Raw genomic sequence first — 26271 nt, 5'->3', positions numbered from 1 at the left:
AAGTGGGGTGGTAATGTCTACTTTATTACTATGATCAACTTCTAGCTGAGTCTGGAAGGACAAACAAAAAAGCTGACTAAGAACTCAAGGAAAAGAAGAAAAAAAAGCATTCCCACCTAAAGGTAACCACCCCCAAGCCCCCATCTGTACTCCCCCCACATATACACAATTGCAAAGGATGTACACGTGCAGCATCCAGGTGGAATGCTACCCCGAGAGGAGGCTGGGGATACTAGGAGGCCAGTGTCAGAGGACTCAGGGTCCATGGATACGGGCTTTGTGCTCAGGCCCCTCTGATTTCAAAACCTATGCACTTTTTAGTCATCTTCTTTTTTTGAAAGACAGCCCAGACAAGCCCAGTTTGTTGAAATCTAGTCCTCATTCTATCCCCTAGAGCAAAATATGTCATTCCTTCTGAAATGGAGAGCCCCTGCATGCCAGAAAAGAATTTTCTTGGTCTTTTTTCAAGCAAAATACATACCCTTTATTCATTTCATGGTTTCTTTCTGGTCATCATCATGATCGTCTTCCTCTGGATGTGGTGTGGTTTATGAAGCTGCATCTCACAGGAAGGCACCTCGAACAGTGATGGACAAATGAACACCATCGGTTTAGCAGGGTTTGTCCCCTGTGATCCAGACACTGTAACTCCTGAGGTCTAAACGTGTGAATTACTTTTTTCTTTTTTCTTTTTCTTTTCTTTTTTTTTTTAAGCAAGCTCTAGGTCCAAGGTTGGGCTTGAACTCACAATCCTGAGATCAAGAGTCACACACTCTACTGACTAAGCCAGCCAGGCACCCCCTACCCTTTTTTTTTTATGTTTTATTTATTTCTGAGAGAGAGAGAGAGTGTGTGTGAGCAGGGAAGGGTCAGAGAGAGCGAGACACAGAATCCGAAACAAGCTCCAGGTTCTGAGCTGTCAGCACAGAGCCGATTGTGGGGCTTGAACCCACGAACCACAAGTCATGACCTGAACCAAAGTCTGATGTTTAACTGACTGAGTCACCCAGGTGTCCCCCCACCCTTTTTTAAATAAAATCATTTCTTTTCATCTTCTTCATTATTATAAATGTGTGAATTCTTAAGCAGCTGGCAAATCTCTTCCTCCATAGTTTTAAATAGATTGTCCTGAAAGTTAACCCATTCTGGAATATTATTCTATTCTATTCTATTCTATTCTATTTAAATATTTATTTATTTTGAGAGAGAGAGAGAGCACACACAGAGGAGGGGCAGAGAGAGATGGTAAAAGAGAATCCTAAGCAGGCTCCACACTATCAATGCTGAGCCTGATTTGAGGCTCCATCCCACAACTGGGATCATGACCTGAACTGAAATCAAGAGTTGGATACTTAACCAATTGAGTCACCCAGGCATCTCTTGAGTACATTTTAATAAAAATTTTCCCTATTCTAAATACATTTTAATGTAATGTAAAAACATTCTCTATTCTTTGTAAAACGTTCTTTCAGTATTATCTAAATATTGACTATGGATTTTGTCATCAGTAATGGATACAAAATCCTGTGTTTTCATCCTTAGTTTTGAAATGATGGGTAAAGAAATAGAGATAATGTACTACCCTTTGCATTGTGAGTGTCACGAAAGCAGGGACGCAGTTTTGATCATGTCTGTGCTCTGGTTTCCAGCACGGTGTCTGGCTCTGGGAAGGCATTTAATTTTTAATCAACACAGTGCTGCTGTGAGCCAAGCGTGTTTCAAAATGCTTCCCAAAAATTAACTTATTTTACCCTCATGACCCTATGAAGGAGGAACTGCTACCATACTTATGTCACAGATGAGGAAACTGAGGCACAGAGAGGATAAGCAACTTGCCTAAGGTCAGGGAGGGAGTAGCAGAGTTAGGATTCAAACCCAGACAGTCTGGCTCTGGTGTTCCTGTTCTCAGTCACTCTGCTTCGCTGCTTCTCATCAATGTTGGATGAGTGCACGATAATTGGATTAATCCATGAGGAATGCTTTTGTTAATTTAGGTAGTTAATTTATTTTAGCCTACAAATATTTGATAGCCTACAAAATGCCCTACAAATATCCTATAAATATTTGCCTCCTATGTGTCTAGCATCCTGAAAGAAAACCGGGAGAGATGCAGAACTAAGAGAGTCTGCAATTTTGTTAGAGAGGATGCGCGTGCACATACACACACACACAATTAATATTACAGAGAGCATATTAAGTGTCATACTAGTAGGTCCCACATAGATGCTATAGAAATTCAGAAGAAAAAAATTACGTCAGATAAAGGGCCATGTGGCAGACAGATCCTAGATGGCCCCACGATTCCCGCCCCTGCTGTTCACACCTTGTATATTCCTTCCCCTTGAGTGTGGGTAGCACCTGTGACTTGCTTTTAGTTCATGAATATGGCAAAAAATAAATCAAATAAAAAATTAGGGATTTTGCAGATGTAATTGGGCCCTAAATCACATGATTTGGGGTCAGGCCTTGGGTGACCCTAAGTCACTAAATTAAGTGAAAGCCCTTAGAAGAGGAGTTGGGCCTTCCCTGAGCTGAGAGACTGTCTTGGAGGACTTAAGTAGCCAGACTGAAGAAGCACACGGCGAGGAACTGTGGGCAACCTCTAAGGCCCGAGTGTGGCCTCAAGACAACAGCTAGGAAAAAGCGGGGGCTCTCACTTATAAAGTTGGCAAGGGAATTAGTTCTGCTAACAACACCAATGAGCTTAAATTAAAAAAAATTTTTTTTAAATGTTTTATTTATTTCTGGGGGCGGGCAGCATGAGCAGGGGAGGGTCAGAGAGAGAGAGAGAGAGAGAGAGAGAGAATCAGAAGCAGGCTCCAGGCTCTGAGCTAGCTGTCAGCACAGAGCCTGACGTGGGGCTTGAACCCACGAACTGTGAGATCATGACCTGAGCAGAAGTCGGATGCTTAACCGACTGAGCCAGGCACTCCAACACCAATGAGTTTAAAAGTGGAGTTTTCCTCGGAGCACATGAGTGGCTCGGTTGGTTAAGTGTCCCACTCTCAGTTTCTGCTCAGGTTGTGATCCCATGGTTTTATGGGTTTGAGCCCCAGACCGGGCTCTGGGCTGGCAATGCAGAGCTTGCTTCAGATTCTCTCTCTCTCTCTCTCTCTCTCTCTCTCCCCCCTCTCTCTGTCCCTCCCTGACTCATGCTGCCTCTCTCTCAAATACATTAAAAAAACTTAGAAAAGTCAAGCCTCCAGATGAGAACACAGCGTGACTGACCCCTCACCTCCAGCCCTGTGAGAGCCTGACCAGAGGACTCAGTTAAGCTGTGCTCAGTTTCCTGACTCATGGAAACCATGGAATGATAAACAAGTGTGTTTTAAGCTGCTAAATTTAGTGTGGTCATTTGTTACTCAGCAGTGGGTAACTCATAGGGACCACTTCCAGATTTAGTGGATACAGGGGAGAAGGGAGACCTTGCTTTGTGCCACCTCTAATTCCAAGATTTTGTGATCATGGACAGGGAATGAAGCTGGTATTGATAGAAACAGGGCCATCAGGAATAGAAACCAATCTGCGTGGGAGATGGGAAGGTTAAGAAAGACATCGGTTTTTATGCGCTCATTTTAGGGGAAATACAAATAGCTAAAACGATCTGGAATTTGGGAGTAGGGTTTAGAGGAGAACTCGGGGCTGACAGAAAATTTGTTATTCTCAGCATAAGGGTGACAATTGAAATCCTGATAATAAACTAGTTTTCTAAGGGAGGGGCTTCAGAAAGGAGCAGAAGGTGAGGATAGACCTTGAATAAGAGCCACTGATGGGCCCCGGGAGAAGGAAAGCAGAACCAGACCCAAGGGAGCCAGTGGTCGTGGAGTCTTTAGAAAGGACTGTGATTGATTGGTTCTGTTGCGGTGGACATTCCTTTGCCTCCGAGTGTAATTATAATGCAACGGCTAGGAGACAGTCTATTTCACAGGTAGTAAAACTAAGCACTCAAACGTTTAAATTGTCTAGACCAATCTCACACTAAAAGCGAGTGAATGCTGGGTTCTAGCTCAGATATCATCCCAAAGCCGGGGATCTTTCCGCTGTGCATTTAATTCATCCTTATTTTCCAAAAGAGGGTAAAATGAGTAAACGGGGCCAAGGAAAAGGGAGCGTTCTCCAGGTACGGAGAGGGGCGGAGAGAGGCTCGGACTTCTTCACGCGGCTGCTCTCCNTGCGGAGCCCGCCGCCCGCCGTGGAGCCATGGAGATCGGCACCGAGATTAGCCGCAAGATCCGGGTGAGGCCCGTGTCGGGCGGGGACGGGAAGCCGGGCCTCAGAGGGCAGGGGTTGTCAGGAGTAACGGAGACTTCGGGGCCCGGCCTGAACGCCGCGGCCTAGNGCGCGCAGTCGCCGAGTTGCCTCTGCGTTATGGGGCCCGCGGGTTTTCCTCCTTTTTCACCCGCACGTTTGTCTTTTTCCTCTCCATCAGAGTGCCATTAAGGGGAAATTGCAAGAATTAGGAGCTTATGTTGGTAAGTTTTTTTGTTGTTGGCCTAGTAGAATTTACAGTTTGCTGCTAATTGAATTTTAGTGGATGCATTTTTCCCCCACCGTACCTTTTGACTTTGGAGAGATCTCGTTTTACATTCAAATCCGGTACTCCCTGGTTGGTTCTTTTATTTAGTCTTTTCTTAAGGGCTTTATATGCAACCTTGGGTTTTTTTGGTTTGTTTTTATTCTCCAAAACGCCCCATGGCGATTTTAAAATTGTTTATAGCTTTCTCTCTATGGAAGATGTGTCATATTTTCCATAATATTGATCTCTTACTTTGTTTTTCTTATTTTCCTTACCTTTTGATCTTCTTGTTTCAGAACTATTATTTTGCATATGAATGTTTTCTGAGCTTTGCCTCTGTCTTGGTTCAGTGAGTTTTATTTTCAGATCTCTTTGTTTTTACTGTCCCTTCTCCAACCGCATACAGTAATGCGTTCTTTTTTCTTTATTCTTTCGTGATTTATAATTTGAGTGTTTACTCTGGGTCAGGCAGTGTGTGTAACCGTTGTCTACGCCTTAGGTCATGGTAATACCCAAGAGAACACTGAGGTAAGTGGGAATAACCCTCCTTGTACAAACAAGGAAACTGAGGTTTTGAGTGCCTACTTGAGCAGTGCTTTATGGGTTCAGATCTAGGCCTCTTGGCTCCAAAGCTTAGCCTCCGGTAAAAGTAATAGCTAGCATTACAGCAGTGGTTCTTAAGGTGTGAGACATGCCAAGGATCTCTGAAGTCAAAACCGTTTTCGTAGTAATAGTGACAGGGTGCTTGTCGTTTTCGCTGCAGACATTTGGATGGGGCAGATGGTCAGTTAAACTGCTGGTACCTTAGCCTGAGTTAAGATCTTGTACCAAACTCTATGACCAGTCATATTCATACCCTTCCACTTGGAATTTTTTTTATTTAAAAAAATTTTTTTTAATGTTTTATTTATTAGAGAGAGACAGCGTGAGCAGGGGAGGGTCAGAGAGAGAGGGAGACACAGAATTGGAAACAGGCTCCAGGCTCTGAGCTAGCTGTCAGCAGAGCCGGACACAGGGTTCGAACCCACGAACCGTGAGATCATGACCTGAGCCGAAGTCAGCCGCCTAACTGACTGAGCCACCCAGGTGCCTCGGGATTTTTTTTTTCTTTTTTAAAGCCAGTTTCATTTAAGAATATAATTAAGGGGGAGGGGGTGCCTGGATTGCTCAATCGTTTTAAGTGCCCTACTTTTGATCTCTGTTTAGCCTTGATCGAAGAGTCACAAGGTTGAGGCCCGCTTTGGGCTCTGCGCTGGGTGCTGCCTGCTTAAAATATGTGTACATTGATAATTTGGGAAGCAGTAAAAATCTTTTATAAACCTTGCCCCTTGACTACATCTTTTTAATGTGTGGTCTAAGAAAATATGAATTACTCAAACTACTTGTGCTGTAAGTTAAAGCGGGATGGATTGTCTAAATGGAAAGGATTTGTGTGATTGAGTTGAGAACTAAACTTAACCACCTTTTTATGGAACATTTTTTTCCCCCATGTTTGTTTATTTTTGAGAGAGCACATTGCATACAGGGGTGGGGAGGGGGGGGAAGCAGAGAAAGGAGAGAGAATCCTAAGCAGGGGCTCCAAAAGTGAGATGATGGCCTGACCCAAAATGAAGAGTTAGATGCTTTACCAACTGAGCCACCCAGGCACCCCATGGAACATTATTTTTATATTATGACAAGCTAGATATATACACTTGGGTGTTTGGCAGACATTTTCTTAAAAGAGACAAAGGAAAATGATAAGCTTTGTCGCCAGTGACAAACGTTGAGCTTTCAAATGAGAATTAGAATTCTGAAAAATTTGTGTCTGCTTTTGTGAACTTGAAAGTTTCCCAATACTTAAAAGAATTTCTGGAGCACCTGGGTGGCACTCTTCCTGCTTGGATTCTCTCTCTCCCTCCCCCCCTTCCCCTCCCTCTCCTCCCCTCCCCGCTTTTCCCCTGCCCTTGTGTGTACTCACTCTCAAACATTTAAGATGAAGAATTTCTGAAGATATTAACAGATGACTCTTTTATAGCTCGGTAAGCCAGTATTTTTTTTCTTTTTATAAACATATTTTTAGTATTTATTTATTTTTGAGAGAGAGAGTGTGATCAGGGGAGGGTCAGAGAGAGAGGGAGACACAGAATCTGAAGGAGGCTCCAGGCCTTGAGCGGTCAGCAGAGAGTCCAGTGTGAGGCTCAAACTCATGAACTGCGAGATCATGACCTGAGCTGAAGGTGGACACTTAACCGACTGAGACATCTAGGCCCCCTGAGCCAGTGTTTTTTCAAATGACCAATGCATGATGTTACAGAATTATACAGGGGGAAAAAGATAACATTAAATGTGCAGGATGGGGGCACCTGGGTGGCTCAATCATTTGGGCTTCTGACTTTGACTTAGGTCATGATCTCAAGGTTCATGAGTTTGAGCCTCGATTCCAGGGCTCTTCACTGACAGCTCTCAGCTTGCTTTGGATTCTGTCTCTCTCTGCCCTTCCCCCCACTCTCTCAAAATTAAACTTCTAAAAAAATAGAAGTAGAGGATGGATCAAGGGATTTTTATGTAACAGTTATGAAAAGGTCATTGATAGAGTTTTAGATTCCTTATTGCTGCTAACCTTTAACAAAGTACCACTTGTAGGGGTGCCTGGGTGGCTCAGTTGGTTAAGCATCCAACTTTGGCTCAGGTCATGATCTGGCTGTCCATGAGTTTGAGCCTGTCATCAGGCTCTGTGCTGACAGCTCTGAGCCTGGAGCCTACTACAGATTCTGTCTCCTCCTCTCTCTGCCCCTCCCCCACTTGTTTTTGTGCTTGCATTGTCTCTTGGTCAGTCAAAAAAATAAAACAAGATTAGAACTCCACTGAAATCCGTCCCAGTGATTAACATTTTAGCTTCTTAATTTGTGTCTGTTGCTTTTTTTATTTTTAGAGAGAGAGTACGAGTGAGGTAGTGGGACAGATGGGGTGGGGGAATGGAATCTTAAGCCCGCTTCATGTGGAGCCTGACATGGGGCTGGATCCCATGACCCTGGAATCATGAGTCAGACACTCAACCAACTGAGCCACCCAGGTGCCCCTGTTTGTGTCTGCTTCTTGACTGGAAGTTTCTTGAGGGCAGAGACTTAATATTTGTTATTTCCTAATGGCCTAGCAGAGTGTGATTTTTTAAATATAGAAATGTCAATTAATTAGTAAAGGGTTACCATTAGACTGTTTGAAATAGAAGTATACATTATTTAGGTTACAATTAACTACCTGATTGTATGTTTGTGCATCATTGTTCTTCTGGAAAAGGTGACTTTCCAATTTCTTTTTTTTGTATAAGAAAGACTCCTAGAAACCTTTAAGGTTATAGAAACTGTCCTTTAATAAATATTTGAATATCTGTTTTTAATGTATTGGGTGGGATACAAAAGTGAACAAATCTTTGTTAAGAGTGATAACTTCTCATTTGTGTTTAAAATGGAGCAAGTTAGTGGAATGTCCATTATAATTCAAAAGTCTTTCATTCACGTGTTATTTTCTTTATTTTTTACTTAAAATTTTTTTTAAATATAGTTGATGATTTTATTCACATCGTAGAAGGCTGAGCATAAACTTTCAAAACTCTCACTTTTTTCTCCAGTGTATAGACTTCAAATAAATTTGAGAAATCAGAATTCTGTAAAAATATATCACGAACACATTAATTTTTCATTAGATTCTTATTTCTTGTTTTGTAACCTGAGAAAACTGTATGAATTTCTAATGACTTTGTTGAACGTAATTGGTTATATGTTAAACTATGCATATTTAAAGTGTACATCTTGGTATGTTTTGACAAATATACACGATAATCAGACTAATGAACATATTCACCACTTCCAAAAGTTACCTTGGCCTTCTTTGTATCTCCCTCTTCCTTGCTTTGACCCTGTTCTGAAGCAACAACTGATCTTGCAAAGAATTTTAGAAGATGCAAACTAATAGTGACAGGAAAGCACATTTTCACCATTGACATGATGGAGAAAATATGTGAAGGCTGGCAAAGCATTCTGACTTTTTTGTTGACCTTCCCTGGGTTACCAGTGGTAGTTTATTGTAGGTAGGTACATTTTGTGTAAATATGCTATCAGCCTTATTTACTGCAATTTACAGAAAACCATAGGAAGTTTTTGATACTCTACAAAGAAAATAAATGACTAGCTTTTTTGTTCTCACTTGTATTTCCTCACATCGTATTGCATAATTTCATTAAATATTCAGATTTCTCCAACAAAAGAAAACGGCAACCTACTGAATGGGAGAAGATATCTGCAAATGATAATATCTGATAAGGGGTTCATATGCAAAATATGTAAAAAAAAAAAAAACCAAAAAAACAAAACCTTCAAACTCAACACTCCAAAAAAAAAAAAAAACCCCTCAAACACCAAATCCATTTTAAAAATGGACAGAAGGAGGCACCTGGGTTGCTCAGTCGGTTGAGTATCTGACTCTTCCTTGGTTTTGGCTCAGGTCATGATCTCCGTGGTTCATGAGTTTGAGCCTGGCATTGGGCTCTGCTGACAGCGCGGAGCCTGCTTAGGATTCTCTCTTCCTTTCTCTCTGCTCCTTCCCTTTTTGTGTGCTTTCTCTGTCAAAATAAATACACTTGAAAAAGTAAAAGTGAACAGAGGACCTGAATAGACATTTTTCCAAAGATCTGCAGATAACTAGCAGACACATGGAAAGATGCTTAGCATCTTTAATCAGGGAAATGCAAATCAACCATAGATATCACCTTATACCCGTCAAAATGTCTAGAATCAAAGAGACAAGCTTGGCAAGGGTACAGAGAAAAAGGAACCCTCATGCACTGTTGGTGGAAATACAATTTGGTGCAGCCACTATGGAAAACAGTGTGGAGGTTCCTCCAAAAATTAGAAATATCATATGATCTAGTAATTCCACTATTGGGTTTTTACCCAAAGAAAACAAAACCACTAATATGAAAAGATACGTACAACTGTATGTTATACTGCAGCATTATTTACAATAGCCAAGATATGGAAGCAGTCCAAGTGCCCATTGATAGATGATGGATAAAGGTGTGATATGTATAAATATACACATGTGTGTATATATTTATAATGGGACATTACTCAGCCATAAAAAAAGAACGAGATCTTGCCATTTACAATGTGGATGAACTTAGAGGATATTAATGCTAAGTGAAATAAAATCACAGAGAGAAAGACAATTACTATATGATTTAGCTTATATGTGGAATCTAAAAAATAAAGCAGGGGTGCCTGGCTGCCTCAGTCAGTAGAGCATGCAATTCTTGATCTCAGGGTTTTGAGTATGAACCCCACATTGAGTGTAGAAATATAAAAAACTAAAAACATACAACTCAGACTCTTAGATAGAGAGAACAAATTGGTGGTTGCTAGAGGGGAGGTAGGTGAGGAATGAGTGAACCAGATTAAGGGGATTAACAGGTACAAATTTCTAGTTCTAACATAAGTCACATAGATGAGAAGTAACAACGTAGGGAGTATAGTCAGCATTGTAATAACATTGTATGGTGACAGATGGCAACTACACTCAGCATGGTGAGCATTGGATAACTTAAAGAATTGCCAAATTAGTATGTTGTACACCTGAAACTAATATAACATGTTAATCAGGCTTCAATAAAATAAAAACCCTGATGTCTTGATCCTACTGTCCAGTATTGTAATTTATTGAGGGGGAGCTTGGACATAAGCAGATTTTTTAAAGCTCCCCAGCAGATTCTAATGTGAAATTAAATTTGAGAATCTCTCTATAGCAGCTGCTTAGCTAGTGTTACCTGCATGTTATTATACTGGAAATTAGGAAAGGTTTTAATTCTGTTGAGATTTGATTTTTTGTAGCACTTGAGGTGTCTGAGTGTGTTTGGTGAGGCAGAAGTGGCTAATTTATTTTGACTATGACTATCTTTACTTCAGTACACCTTATAAATACTACTTTTTCTAGGTCTGTCATGATAGGATAGCTTGTATAGTGCATAGCCTCTGGATTTTCACTTGACTCCTAATAATTGTAATGTTCAGACAGGGTTGCCACCTAGTTTCCTAAAATTTCTTTGCAACATTTTTTTTGTTAGTATAAAATTGCAGGAGATTTAAATGTCTGTTAACATAAAGTGAATAAGTCCGTTGTATCTTCATGCTACTAGAGCAGTAAAAAAAATTTAGATTTCTGTTTCCATAATTTCTGAGTTTTTTGTGCTTTTCTTGAACTTGGTTTTTGATATTTCTCCTTGAAACAAATGAATGGAGTTTTTTTGTTTTTGTTTTTGGCCTAAGAGTATTTTTGAAATGAGCCTTTCTGCTTACTTAAAAATAGGAATATTTTAGATATTAAATCTGAAGGACTTTTTTTGATCGGGATTAGAATCCCCGATAAATGGCTTTTGCTTCCTTATCTGCTTCCTGTGGTGGTTTTTTCTTTTTGATCCTAGACCTTACCTTCATGATCATTGTGTAGGAGGGTATGAGGATAAAACAGTGAAGTTGAAATTATTTAAATTTAAAATTAAAAATTTTAAACAACGTAGTGTTTTCGGGTGGTTTTAAGTTAATTTGATGTTGCTACAAGTTTATTAACCCTGAGATAATAGAAATCTGCCTTTACTGAGGATAAAGATGTTCTCTTGAGAAAGGAGTATCATTTTGAAGCATAAAAAAAACAAAAACATACAAAACTCAGTTATTATTCTTGAGGAATGTCCATTTGCTTTTTGGAAGCATTGCTGAGATTGATGAGCATTAATTAAGATAAAAAGGAAATGAGTATACTCTCAAGTTTGATACTGTAATTCAGAATATCTAGTTTTATAAAGATTTTTTATTCCTAATTCCCATCCTTACTAATAATTGAAACACCTGTGTAATGAAGAAGAAAAGAAAGGTATACTTTCTTGTCCAACATAATTCTAGTAGAGCTGAGATGTTAATTCTTAGAGCTATATATATTTTCAAGTACACTAACTTTTTAGAAGACCATACTGAGGAAAACATAAAAAGGTTTTTATATACTTTTCCTTTTAACTAGATGAAGAACTTCCTGATTACATTATGGTGATGGTGGCCAACAAGAAAAGTCAGGACCAAATGACAGAGGACCTGTCCCTGTTTCTAGGGAACAACACAATTCGATTCACCGTATGGTATGTTTCTGAATTTTTACCCCTTAGACCAAAGTTCGGCACAAGTCAGAGTAGGTATTCTGTCTGAGAAGAGGTTCTTGACAGCAGAGGCAGATTCTGTGGAGAGGCAGGTAGTGAGCCCTGAGAGCACAGTCTCTGGAGCCAGACTGCTGAGATTAAACCCCGGATCTGCTTCTTGCCTTGGTTTTTCCATTTGTACAATGGGATTAATAAATCCCCTTCATAGGACTGTTGTAAGGATTAAACGAAATAATGCACGTAATGTATTTATACCTGTGCCTGGGCTGTGCCTGGCCCATTGCAAGTTCTTAGTCTGTGTTAACTGTAGTTATTGTTTCTTTTGTAAACCTTTGCATCTCTTATTCTTTTCCCTGAGCCGAAACCAGTTACATATATTTGGGGTGCTGAGTTGACTTCCTAAATTACTTTCTCTAATGAGTTAACCTTTAGCGGGCAAAGATTTTGGACAAAATTTCAAATCATTTTTAAAAGTTTGGAACCTTCTGAAGTTTGGAATTATAAAAAGACAATTTTATGTTCAAATGTAAATTCATGTTATAATTTTCCATATCCTTTTTCAAACTAGCATAAGCCTTTTAGTTGATAATATGGACAAAAAGCATAAGATTCATTTAAGAAGGCAAGCCAGGTTCTGGTACCATGTTTGAGGTAGAGTGAGGGTGGGGCAGGTAATGATGTAGCTGAGAATAGATCAGGAAGTACTCCAAAAGCACCCTCACTCTGGGAACCACCAATTACAGAACAGGTTGATAATGGAGCAAAAGTTGAACAAGCAGAGTAGCCTGCTTACTTTGCACAGCAGGAGACTGGGAGAGGTTAATAGGTGCTAAAGAGGGATATGAAACTGGTTAACTTCTTCTTGCCTTTAAACCAGTGTATCTTGAAGGTGTTTTTACCCCATTGGGCTACTATATGCTTTTTCAGTCTTGTGAAGTTTTCTTGAAATTGGAAACAGAATTCTCTGTGTTTATATTACACAGTTTTGAAGAACATTCAGTACAGTAGTTGATCCTCAAATGTTTTGGAACATCTACTACCGCAGTGTGGGTGACCTAACCCACTTGTTACACTTAGTCCCAAGAATTTAAAAAAAAAAAAAAAGAGACTGGAACTTTTGACTGAGGAAATTATCATTCATGAGTACTTTTTTAAATTTTTAATATACAATCCAGGTATTTTATTTTATATACATGTTTTATGACTTGACTTTTGGTTCAACCTTGGTATCACTTTGGGTTTGAGCCCCGCTAGTATAATATGGGAGATTGACCTAGTAGGTCCTTCTTAGTTAACCTGATGGAATGCTTGAGACAAATTTCTTATATAAAGGACTAAGTGGATTTGAATTTAAAATCAAATTAATTCAGCTTTCTCATCTTGCCATAAATTCAGTTCTTTAATGTACTGATGCAAGTTATGGTGTCGCTGTTTTTGCACTTTATTTTCTTAAGTGTTAATTCACCAGCCTGAAATGGACTGTTCTGCAATAATTGTGTCCAAGGGGACAGTAGCGTGTGACTGGTTTCTGGGTGAAACATTATTAATGAGATATTTCTGGTATTTTCACAAAGCCTGCTGAAAGGATTTATAAGGCAAATTTGCCTTGTATGTAACTATTAAAACAGGTTATATAATAAGCAAGATTGTAGTCTATACTTGTTTATAGCACTAGTTTTGTAAATAATAGTTACAGTGAAATGATATACTTTAAGGTTATTTTTAAGTTTTTTTGCCTCTCAGAATTAAGTTGTTCCAGAAACCATATAAATAGATACAACAAACTGCTTAAATGATTATAATAATGAGCTGTACTATATATTTGTGATGTTGTATCTTCTTTGAGCCCAAGCTACGTTGAGTCTTTAATTTTAGTCTTGTTTATCTATTAAGTATCATTTAGTACCATTATATCTGAAGATAGATTCTATAATGTGATCAAATTTCAAGTGACAAGATAAAATTTTTCTTGATTAAAGGAAGTTTGATATTTTTTTTATTTCAGGCTTCATGGTGTATTAGATAAACTGCGCTCTGTTACAACTGGTAAGATTCATTAAAATTCTGGGCTTTACCATAGCATTTTCTTTCTAAAGCTATATATACTACTTTGGGAAAAATTCCATAAATTTGAAAACAGTAGTTCACTCGAACTTTCTTAGGAAGCCTATGACTTATGAATTCAAGAGCAATAAATTTAACATATTTAAAGATAATTTACTTAAAAAGTTTTTTTTAATGTTTTATTTATTTCTGAGAGAGAGAGAGAGAACAGGGGAGGGTCAGAGAGAGAGGGAGACACAGAATCTGAAGCAGGCTCCAGGCTCTGAGCTGGCAGTCAGCACAGAGCCTGATGCGGGGCTCGAACCCACAAACCGTGAGATCATGACCTGAGCCGAAGTCAGACACTTAACTGACTGAGCCACCCAGGCGCCCCTTAAAGATAATTTAAACAGTGGAAAAGAGGGCGCCTGGGTGGCTTAGTTGGTTAAATGTCCCACTCTTGATTTTGGCTTGGGTCATGATCTCATGGTTTGTGAGTTTGAGCCCCGTGGCAGGCTCTGTGCTGACAGCAGGATGGGGAGTGTGTTTGTCTCTCCTCAAAAATAAGTAACATTACATAAACAAAGGAAGGGAAACTATGCAGTTTACCCTAAGGAAATCATTGTAGATGTGTGCAATGACTTAGCTTCAAGGATATTTTAATATTTTGTAATCGAAAACTGTAAGTTTAGTAATAGCAAATTGAAATAATTATAATGTTACTATGTATGGAATAGCATTCAGCTATTCAGCCAATACTGGAACAACACGTGTTGCATTTAAATTGGTGATGAAGACGGGGAAGTTTCAGAGTAATAAATAATAGCTTAAAAGGACTATGTGTTTTTCTTTCCAGATCCTTCCAGTCTAAAGTCTTCTGATACCAACATCTTTGATAATAACGTGTCTTCAAACAAGAGTGGTTTCGGTCGGGGAGATGAGAGAAGGCACGAAGCTGCAGTGCCACCGCTTGCGCTTGCTAGCACAAGACCTGAGAAGAGAGATTCCAGGGTTTCTGCTAGTTCACAGGANGTTAGGTAAGAGTCCTCTGAGGACCTGCTGTGGGTAGATGGGTATGTGTATGTGACATTTACATTGGTTTTTATATCTTTAAATTTCTGTTTTCAGAAATTTTTGGAAATACTGAGATGGTCATGAACAATTTTTTNAGATCATGACCTAAGCGAAAGTCGGACACCTAACCGACTAAGCCACCCAGGCGCCCCTCTAGAGTAGTTTTTAATGGAACCTTAAAGGGAGTATCTACATTGTTTCATTAAAATTTAAGTATTTGGAGATTTAAAGATACTGCTCTAAGTTGATTATAATTCTTTGTTTTTTAAAAAAATAGACAGACTTATGATGATGGAGCTGCAACCCGATTAATGTCAACTGTGAAGCCTCTGAGGGAGCCAGCACCCTCTGAAGATGTGATTGATATTAAGCCAGAACCAGATGATCTCATTGATGAAGACCTCAATTTTGTGCAGGAGAATCCCTTATCTCAGAAAAAACCGACGGTGACACTTACATATGGTTCTTCTCGCCCTTCTATTGAAATTTATCGACCACCTGCAAGTCGAAATGCAGATAGTGGTGCTCATTTAAACAGGTTGCAATTTCAGCAGCAACAAAACAGTATTCATGCTGCCAAGCAACCTGATCTACAGAACAGCCGGGTGTATGAAACAGGACGTTTGTGTGAACCGGAAGTGCTTAACAGCTTAGAAGAGACTTACAGTCCCTTCTTCAGAAACAACTCAGAAAAAATGAGTATTGAGGTTTGTATATATTTTAATTTTTTGCAGGCCACGCACCCAACAAACATCCCAACGTGGGGCTCAAACTCAGCGACCCTGAGATTGAGTCACATGTTCTACCAACAGCTGAGTCAGCCAGGCGCCCCTGTATATACTTCTAAATTCTGGCTTTTTAGGCTGAAAATTAGTGGTTCTTAATACTAAATATGAGTGGAGTAGCTAAACACGTATTGCAAGTTTACCTAGAACCGATATTTATGCTACTGAATGTACTACACCAGATTTTCTTCTCCGTGACTGGTTTCTATGGATATTTTATATCTTGTTTATTTTCCTGGGATGCCAACATTTGAGATACCTTTTTTGTTGTTTTTTTGTTTTGTTCTGTTACGTTTTGTTTTTCCAATTTGAGATACCTTTAACCTTACCTTATAATACTGGTAGAATTTTAGGTCAGTTTTATTAGATTTTCCACAGCAATTACTAGTAAACAATCAAGTAATTTCATTTTCTTAGTTTCTTCAACAGTGTTACATGCTGCTGTTTATAAATGATTGTAAAGCACTAGTTTTTGTTTTAGCTAAGGATTGGCTACTAGGGATAGTTATATTTTTGTAAGCAACCAGGAAATAGCGTATGAATTTTAAATACGATTGACTTTTTCTTGAAAAGAAAAAAAGTACTGTGGTAGATCTTTGTTATTTTCTGAGACTAGGTAAGCGTAAATTTATCTGATTGCAGGAAGAAAACTTTCGGAAGAGAAAGTTGCCTGTGGTAAGTTCAGTTGTTAAAGTAAAAAAATTCAATCATGATGGAGAAGAGGAGGAGGAAGATGATGTTTGTGGGTCTTGTACAGGAAGCATCTCCAGCAGTGTGTCAGTGCCAGCAAAGCCTGAAAGGAGGTACCCTGAACATTGTCTGTAAACTAATCTTTAATTGCCTGTTGGAGCTTCTGGGTTTCTTGAAGAGATCATGAGAATAAAAATTTAATAACATAAGATTTTTCCATTGGTTTTTGAGGAACAGATAAATCAAAGAGAAATTGCTTAAAATTGGAGAAGATTGAAAAGAATACTAAAAACTGTAATATAGTGGGGAGGAGGGGGTGATCCAGATTCATTATTTAAAAAGTTAAAAGGTTCCAGTCTAGTTGGCATTTCCTAAAAACTATTGCTAGTCTGTTTCAAAGCTAAGAAAAGGCTGTAGTAAAGGCCTAATGGATGGCTAGCATGCGAAGAGCGAAAAGCTAAAATTTAATCCAAATGCTTTTAACTTTTAGACCTTCACTTCCACCTTCTAAACAAGCTAACAAGAATCTGATTTTGAAGGCTATATCTGAAGCTCAAGAATCTGTAACAAAAACAACTAACTATTCTACAGGTAATTTAAATGTATTACGTTTCTGTTCAATTAGTTTTGTATACCTTTTGAGGAAACTAGAATTGATTGCTCCCCAAGTTGTGGTGTAATATAAAGACACTTGCCAGATGTCAAGACCAAGAGGAGGTTCAGGGAAGAATGATTGTAAAAAGAGATTTGATCAGTTTGAGGAACTTCCAGCTATCTATGAAATTTAGTTCTTAGAGCCTTGTGTAATGCCTTTTATTTCCTCTTTCTAGTGTGTATGAAATACAGAATAATTTAAAGGGCATTTTGGTAAAGATGAGACTTTAATATTCCTGGCATTGGAGTCAACATTTTTTTTTAAATTTATTTATTTCTAAGAGAGACAGCGTGAGCAGGGAAGGGTCAGAGAGAGAGGGAGTGACAGACTCTGAAACAGGCTCCAGGCTCTGAGCTGGCAGTCAGCGCAGAGCCCGACGCAGGGCTCGAACCCACGAACCGCGAGATCATGACCTAAGCGAAAGTCGGACACTTAACGGACTAAGCTACCCAGGCGCCCCTGGAGTCAACATTTGATAGGAATTTATGATGTATAAAAAGGAGCAGAATCGGGTATGAAGAGGCCAGAGGTAGAAAGATATGGCTAGTGTATGAGCACGTTTCCTTTCAGTAGAACCTATTAATGGAATATAAGGCAGAGAATTGATTCATTTGTGAAGTTCCTGCCCCAGTCCTAGTGGAAATTCCAAATTATTTTATGAGAGAAGGTAAAGGTTTTGCATGTGTTTAAAACAAGATGAGTCAGCTGTAATCTGACTTTATAAAAAGCTTATTCTGAAATGCAAACCAAATGATAGGTGTCATATTGCCATTAAATTCTGTACTTTGCCCCATGTGCTATAGCCATTGTGTAAGTTTTTCTTTTTTTAATGTTTGTTTATTTTTGAGAGAGAGTGAGTTGGGGAAGGGCAAGGAGAGGGAGAGAGAATCCCAAGTAGGCTCTGCACAGACAGTGGGGTTCTAACCCATGAACCGTGAGATCAACCTGAGTCTAAATTGAGAGTCAGATCCTTAACCGACTGAGCCACCCATGAGCCCCAAAACTTTCTGTTAACAGACTGATGATTATTCACTCTGAAAATTTTTTTTAAAGTTTATTTCTTAATTTTGAGAGCATATGTGGAGGGAGGTGGGGAAGGAGAGAGAGGGAGAGAATCTCAAGCAAGCTCTGCACTGAAGGTACGGAGCCCTTGACACAGGGCTCCAACTTGAACTGTGAGATCATGATCTAAGCCAAAATCACGAGTCGGATGCTTTGAGCCAGCCAGGTGCCCCTAAGAAATTTTTTTTTTTTGCTATGGATTTGGTGACTGTACTTTAGCATTTTTCTGCTTTTTCATTCTCCTTTGCATCTCTTTGTGACCTTTTCCTAAAGTGAAGGAAATTGTAAGTTAGCAACTTTTAAACAATATAGGCATCTGTTCTCTTCTCATTTAATATTCTTTTTTAATTTTTATTTTGTTTTTTTACTGTTTATTTTTGAGAGATAGGGATACACAGAATCCGAAGCAGGCTCCAGGCTCTGAGCTGCTAGCACAGAGCCCGATGCAGGGCTTGAGCCCACAAACCAAGAGATGATGATCTGAGCTGAAGTCAGATGCTTAACTGACTGTGGTACCCAGGCACCCCTGCTTCTCATTTTCTGATTTAACCTTAAACATAAAATAGGTTTTGCCATATAAGATCAGGGTTATTGGACAAAGGCCAACACTAGACCTAATCTTTTTACATTCCCTCTTTTTGTCTGTCTACACTATTGAGTGTTGAGAATTGTAGAGAATTTTTCTCTTTGTGACTTTGAAATTTCCTGTTTTTATATTTATGAGAGATTCCCTTTGTTTTTTGAGAAATAGCATTGAAGTTTTTGTTCTTGACTTCTGTTATGTAGATTACAATTAGGCATTGTTTTATGATCATGAAGCAAAATCTAAACTATGTTTGGTTAGGGGGTTCCTGGGTGGCTCAGTCAGTTAACTATCCATCTTCATATCAGGTCACGATCTCATGGTTTGTTAGTTCGAGCCCCACATCAAGCTCTGTGCTGACAGCTGAGAGCCTGGAAACCTGCTTTGGATTATGGCGCCGTCTCTGCCCCTCCCCCACTCGTTTTCTCTCTCTCTCTCTCTCTCTCTCTCTCTCAAAAATAAACAAATATTAAAAAAACTATAAAGTATGTTTGGTTAAAAATGAATATGTGCGACAGTGTATTTACGGCATGTGGCTTAAAATGTAGAGATTAAGTCTGTTATTGGTCTCTCTGGAATATTGTAAGAAGAAAGGCGGTATCTATCAACTGTTTCAAACTTTTCATGTATTCTAAACCTGAGAAGGCATTTATGTTTAATAGGACATTCACTGTTCAGTTTTGACATATTATTGCATCTGCATTTCTCATCTTTTTTCCTTTTTGTATAAAAGTCTCACAGAAACAGACACTTCCAGTTGCTCCCAGAACTCGAACTTCTCAAGAAGAATTGCTGGCAGAAATGGTCCAGGGGCAAAGCAGGACCCCCAGGATAAGTCCCCCAATTAAAGAAGAGGAAACAAAAGGAGACAATACAGAAAAAGGCCAAGGTAACAATTTGAAGGATATGTCATTCTTTATTGCATGTTTTTCATGAGATGTTAAATATTTGCCACTGGATATTTATGAAATGTTAGTTTTATGAGAAGAATGTTCATTAGGCCCAAAAATAGAATGACAAAGGACCATGAGGAAAGTCTGTACATACACTCTTCAGATTTTTAAGAGTCTTTATTAAGAAATTTTTAATGTTTTTTTTTTTTTTAAATGTTTTTATTTCTGAGAGAGAGAGACAGCATGAGCAGGGGAGGGTCAGAGAGAGAGGGAGATACAGAATCTGAAGCAGGCTCCAGGCTCTGAGCTGGCTGTCAGCACAGAGCCCGACGTGGGGCTTGAACCCACAAACCGTGAGATCATGACCTGAGCCGAAGTCGGACACTTAACCAACTGAACCACCCAGGTGCCCCCCAAATTTTTAATGTTCTTAAAAGTGAAAAGAATAGGGCAGGGAATTCTCATGAATCCAGTTACTTTGCCTTAATAATTATTACCAGTATCTTGCTGGTCTTAAGAAAGCTCCTACTTAGAGGTACATAGATGCCTGTGTTTTCTCTTTCCTTTTTCTTAATCTTATTACTCCTTGTTCTCTTAAACTTGAAATCCTATCTTTAATTTCCCCTTAGCCTTCTTTTACCTGCTAGATCTGCCTTATTGTCCTGGTGGCCCTACTTTATTATCCCCTTGTGTCTGTCATACTGCAGTTAGTCTTGAGTTGATCTTTCTGCTTCCTTTCTCTCCACCCCACCACCCCAACCTCAAGTACAAACAGTTTCCAGTTTAAAATGTGCCTGTGGGGGTGCCTACATGGCTCAGTCATTTGGGTGTTCAGCTGTTGATTTTAGCTAAGGTCATGGTTGATTTTAGCTAAGGTCATGATCTCAGGGTTGTGTGATAGAGTCCCACATCAAGCTCTGCACTGAATGTGGAGCCTGTTTGGGGTATTCTCTCTCTCTCTGTCTCTCTGTCTTTCTCTCTTTCTGTGTCCCTCCCACTTTTGTGTGTGCACACGCACTTTCTTGCTCTTTCTCTTTCTCAAAATAAATAAAATTTAAAAAATAAAAAATTACTATTACAAAAAGTATGCAGTGTGACATCATGTGACTCCTTTTTGAGAGTGTTCTGATGTTTCCACCTTGTGCATTGTCCAGGATTGATGCCATCAGCTTTGCATTTATGCAGCTTTGATATCTGGTCTCTGGGCCTGTCCAGTCCTTCTCCACTGCTTTTCAACTTTTCCTTTTTGTTCCTGTCATTAAGATCCTAGTTTCCTTTCCCTCTTTTACTGAGATCTGAATTTAACAGCCCCACCCAACTGAATGCTCATCACATTATTTCTGACTTAATGCCTTTCTAATTTTGGCATACATTTTTTTTCATTCCTTAACTGTGTTCTTGAAATTTTTCTAGGTTCAAACTTGTTTCATGAAACTTTAATGATTTCATCCTATGTTGGTGTCTCCATTCTCTCTTTCATTAAAAAACAATTTTTGAGGGGTGCCTGAGTGGCTTGGTTGATTGCGCATCTAACTTCGGATTAGATCATGATCTCAGGGTTCATGAGTTTGACTCCTGCCTTGGGCTCTGTGCTGACAGCTCAGATCCTCGAGCCTGCTTCGGAATCTGTCTCCCTCTCTCTCTGCCCCTCTCCTGCTCACGCTCTGTCTCTCTCTTTCAAAATTAACATTAAAAAATTTTTTAAAAAAGCATTGGATTGTACAGTTTGCCATGTCTGCATTGTTTGCAATTCCAGTAAGTGATGGACCTGAGAACAGGAAAATTCCAAAACAGCCAGTAGGTACTATCTAGAAAGTGCAAGTGGGCCAGTTTGTGAAGAGCAACTGAAACTGACACTTGAGCTTCAGTAAGGGTAAGAATTGCAGTATATCGAAGCTCATCAAACACTTTTAAATCCATGATTTCATATTTTTGAAGTAAATCCTTAATTAGTCATTTTCTGGAGAATAAAATATACTGATCCATTGTCTTGAAGATGAGCATTTATGCTGTCTTTCCTTTAAAGAATGGTAGCCCTGGGTAACCAAATAGTATAGGAGTTAGCATCTGTTTTTGTATGTAAAGAGTTATTGGAACCAAGCCATGCCCATTCATGTATGTATTGTCTGTGGTTGCTTTTGTACTACATCCACAGAGTTGAAGAGTTGCAGGAGACCACAAAGCCCCCACAGCCTAAAATAGAAAATGTTTGCAATTCTTTATATGGTAAATGGGGAGAGCATTTTTTTTTTATAGTAAACTCTGTGCCTAATGTGGAGCTTGAACTCATGACCCCGAGATCAAGAGTCACATGTGACTGAACCAGCCAGCACCCCTAGGAAAGCATTTTAAAAAATTATTCCAGCTAATAAGTAAAAACAGGATGATAGAATTATAGTTTGCGGGGTTTTTCCCCAACTCCGTAAATTAATGAATCTAGGCACTAGTGATTAGTGTCTACTAAAAAAGTGAAAGACTGCCATTTCATGCCTCCAGATGAAAGAATAAAACTACCTTAGTCTTGGGCAGAGGATTTGATCCAGGAATCAACTTGCAGAAGTACAGAGGCCGGAGGAATATGTTGGCTCTTAGATCATGAATGTGCAACAGGCAATGAGCAGTCTCTGTGACACCATACAGATTAAACAGCCTGAGAATTCTAGATTAAAAGACAAAATAGCAAGGGGCAGAGTTAAGCTATAGAGTCTAGAGATGCGCACTTGTGTGATGAAGCCACAAAGAAAATTTAGGTATTAGTATAAGTGGCTTAAATGGTTACTTTTGGAGAGGGCTGATTAGGATGGAGCACAGGGAAAGGGTTTTGGGGTGGCTGGCATAGTTCTATTTCTCTTGACCTGCATGGTGGTTGTAAGGGTGTTTTGCCTTATAAAATTCATTAAGCTCCAGTTTTTTTGTGTGGTTCCCTGTATCATTGTTTTGTTTTAAAGTAAAAGGTTAAAAATTTAAAACGGTGTCAAGCACATCTGATAAGGATTATTATTGCTCTTACTGAGTTGATTTATTTATAAGCACAAAGTGACATTCTGCAAACAGCCATCAAGAGTCACATTAATTACTGTGCTTACTCCTTTACAACTTTCTGATAAGTTTTTAAAAATCTAAATATGCACATGTGTATCGGCATGAGTTGTTGATTGTGTTCTTTCATCTCTGTCCTCTAGTTTTACTAGCCTGCTCACATGACCGTATTCCTGCTGTTTCTCTCTTTGTTTTGGATTAGTCTGTCACCAGAAGTTTACTTTGTTAATCTCTTCAAACAATTTTGGCTTTATTGATTCTTCTTTATGTATTGATTTTCTGTTTCATTGGTTTCTACTCTTATATTTAATATATATCCGTTTATATTTTTAATCTAGTTTTTCAGAGGTAAACATTACAATGTAAATTTCTCTTGAGTGTCACTTTTGTTGCATATCTACAAATTTATAATGTTTTATCAGCCTTAGTATGTTTAATTCCTGTTATGATCTTTATCTTTGATCTAAGTTATTTGGAAATGTTTTTAATTTACAGTATATGGAGGATTTGTTTTTGTCTTTTTCTCTTTTATTATGTACTCTTGACTTAATTACATTGTGTCACTGTGATCTGTGTAATATGTAGTTTTTGAAAATTGTTAAGACTTGAAGGCATCGATTTTGTACACCTTCCCGTGCATTTTGGAAGAGAGAGGACTGTAATTGTTGGATTGAGAATTTTGTGTTTAGTAGATAAACCATTGAGTAATGGTTACGTTATTCAAACCTTGATCTTACTGAGTTTTTGGTTTGCTTGATTTATCAGTAATTGATAGAAGGTCTTGAGATTGCCCATTAGGATGACATATTTATCTTAATTTTTCTATACTCTGTTAGTGTTTGTTTTCCCTGCCTTTGTTTTCAGTTGTCTTTGTCTTTCAACACTATCGGCAAATATATCTCTTAAATATTATAAAGCTAGATTGTTTTTTAACTCAATCTGAGTTTGCCTGTTACTGGAAAGTTTAAACCATTCACATTTTTTAGGCTTTGTTTGTTCAGATTTGACCTGCATGTTTATCATTTTTTTGTTCTATGAATCATCATCTTCTAATATGTTGAAATATTTTTGAAGTGTATTCTTTGGAAGATTCTTTAAGAATTGGTCTATTTGTCTAAATTTGCCAAGAGTGTTTATGTATTTTTCCCCCTTCTTGTTGTGTAGTGATTTCACTGGATACCCATATCTAGATTAACAATAGTTATTTGTTCTCAACACCTTGTAAATATTATTCCATTGTTTTCTGGCTTCCATTATTGTTGAGTGGACCTCTGTCATTCTAATTGTCTGTCGTTCCTTTGTAGGTGATCTGTCCTTTCTCTGGCTGCTTTCAAGATCTCTTTGTCTTTGATGTTCTGCAGTTTCACTACGATGTGTCTAGGCATGGATTTCCTTTGTTTTCCTATTTTGTATATATTGTATACAAACATTTAAATAAAATACTTTATGCTATGAAAAAAATGTTCACCGTAGAAAATTTGGAAAAACAAAACAAATCTTTGTAATGCTTGCTGATAGATTAGAAATTAATCAACTAGCACTGAAAAAATTTAACATAAGAAGCAGCATTGTTTGCTTCATTCTTCACACTGGTTCTTCTCAGAGGCCTACCACTTTATTTATTTATTTATTAATTTATTTATTTTTGAGAGAGAGTGTGTGCATGAGTGCGGGAGGGGCAGAGGTAGGGGAAGGGAGAGGATCCCAAGCAGGCCACACTTGTCAGCACAGCCTGATGCAGGGCTCAAGTCTACAAACTGTGTGATAACTGTGTGATCATGACCTGAGCAGAAATCCGGAGTCAGATGCTTAACCGACTGAGCCACCCAGGCACCCCAGAGGGGTACCGATTTTAAAAGCTTATGTTTATGTCTTTAATTTTCTCCATGTCTAGGATATGTTCTATAATTCACTAACTATAGGTGGTATCTTTTGTTTTTTTTTTGCAGCAGTATATCCAGGATCTAACACTTTTCCCTTGCTTTTCAGGCCCATACAGTAAAAATCACTTTTCTGGTTCATTTATTGGTTACTTTTATTATTTTAAGTAATACATCTAAATATTTTTTGTGAGATTACTGTATTTCAGTATATTTTGACTCCCAAAAGTTGAGTGTACTTATGTCCCTTTTAAAACTCCTACATCTTTTCTCACCACACCTTTTATATTGCCAAGGATGATCAAATACACATTTTGGTTATTTTTCCTAGTTAAGACTACTATGCTTTGTAAGTTGATTTTAAAAGTTGAGAACTGGTAAGCACTCCCGTATTTACGTTATTGACACTATATAAACATCACTTAATTTGAGGACCAGATTTACTTTTTGTCTACAACTCTTTGCAGGGGGTTCCCTAGAGTCTTATATTTTCCACTCTTGGACAAGTTTTTATTTTTCTTAGGTTCTTCCCCCACAGCCCCCTTATTACATTGCCTACCTTTATTATGGCCTAGAAATCTGTCATTTTATGCTGTTAAGTCTTTGGGCTCCCCTTTTATTAGGTGCCTTCATCCTAGAGCTTTTGTCCTCTTTCCCTTGACTGGTTGCTGACTATGTCTGCTTCAAGGCTGTCATTCCAGGACTCCCACCTCCCCTGAGTTTTCTCTGCATTGTCTGGATCTCCCTGTCTTCTCTGTATATTCTTCCATTTTGTCACCACATCATGAAGAAACCTAAGAAAAAGAAGGAGAGGTAAATTTTTCTGAGTACATAGAACTCTAAAAACACCCTTTTACTTAACTGATACTTTAGATAGGTACGGAATAAACTTCCTGCTTTGATTTTTCTCTTTTCTCATATTTGACTTGATCTTATGCTACTTTGGGATGTTTTATTGACTTTATTACCTTCATCCCTCTTTTTTTTTTTTTAAGCGAAGCATATTATAAAATTTCTACAAGCTCTTGTTCTGTTTATGTTTTGTGGATTCAATATCAAATTTATTTGAAGAACATAGAGGATTTTTTTTTTTTTTTTTTTAATTTCTAGGAGAGAGAGAGACAGCGTGAGCAGGGGAGGGTCAGAGAGAGAGGGAGTCACAGACTGAAACAGGCTCCAGGCTCTGAGCTGGCAGTCAGCACAAAGCCCGACGCGGGGCTCGAACCCACGAACCGCGAGATCATGACCTAAGCGAAAGTCGGACGCTTAACCGACTAAGCCACCCAGGCGCCCCTGGATTTTTTTTCTTTTTAAAGAATTAATATTTTGCGCCCTAATTGTTGGTTTCCTTCAGAGTCCATTTTTGTTTTTTATGTGCAAGCTCTTTTCAAAAATATCTGTAGACACTTGGTTCCTAGTTTAAGAAAAGGTAGTACAGAGGCTTACCTAGATGTGTGTGGGCTAAGTGTTGCTATGGGTTTTGTTTTAAATAAAGCAAACAGTGGGGCGTCTGGGTGGCTCAGTCTGTAGAGCATCTGACTCTTGATTTCAGCTCAGGTTATGATCTGAGGGTCATGGGATTGAGCCCTGCGTCAGGCTCCATGCTGCGTGAGTGTGGAGCCTGCTTGAGTTCCTCCTCCTCCCTCTCCCTCCCTCTCCCCCTCCGTCTTCCATCTTCCCTCTGCACACACATTCCGTCTTTCTCTAAAATAAAATTAAAAAAAAAACAAAAAACAAAGAGCTGCCCTTGTCCTTGAAATTATAGAGGAATTTCCCTGGAAGTGCTTACACTCCTACTAGCTATCTAGAGTCTTCCCAGATAATTTGCTGAGTTCCTTATTAAAACATTTTAATTTTTTTTTTTTTTTTTT

The 26271-nt window shown here is 38.7% G+C and overlaps 1 protein-coding gene across 4 annotated transcripts in view; it reads left to right on the top strand.

Annotated features, from left to right (window-relative positions):
- The first annotated feature begins 4173 nt into the window (after positions 1-4173).
- The window catches only part of ZC3H14 (zinc finger CCCH-type containing 14), a 45437-nt gene continuing 23339 nt past the window's right edge, over positions 4174-26271 (top strand). For 3 of the 4 annotated variants that reach the window (XM_077780888.1, XM_077780887.1, XM_077780886.1), the window contains exons 1-4: positions 15094-15520; positions 16241-16401; positions 16779-16879; positions 19322-19477. In XM_077780888.1, coding sequence (XP_077637014.1) covers positions 15125-15520; positions 16241-16401; positions 16779-16879; positions 19322-19477 — 814 coding nt within the window. In that variant the 5' untranslated portion in view covers positions 15094-15124. Of the gene's footprint in view, positions 4237-4429; positions 4473-11563; positions 11679-13701; positions 13743-14595; positions 14777-15090; positions 15521-16240; positions 16402-16778; positions 16880-19321; positions 19478-26271 lie in introns of those variants that run through there. The other variant, XM_077780890.1, reaches the window with a different exon arrangement.

The sequence above is a fragment of the Crocuta crocuta genome, unplaced genomic scaffold (assembly GCF_008692635.1).
Source record: "Crocuta crocuta isolate KB4526 unplaced genomic scaffold, BGI_CrCroc_1.0 scaffold299, whole genome shotgun sequence".
Taxonomy (NCBI): Eukaryota; Metazoa; Chordata; class Mammalia; order Carnivora; family Hyaenidae; genus Crocuta; species Crocuta crocuta.
The sequence above is the reverse complement of the archived record's forward strand: the minus strand, read 5'-3'. Positions and strand labels throughout refer to the sequence as shown.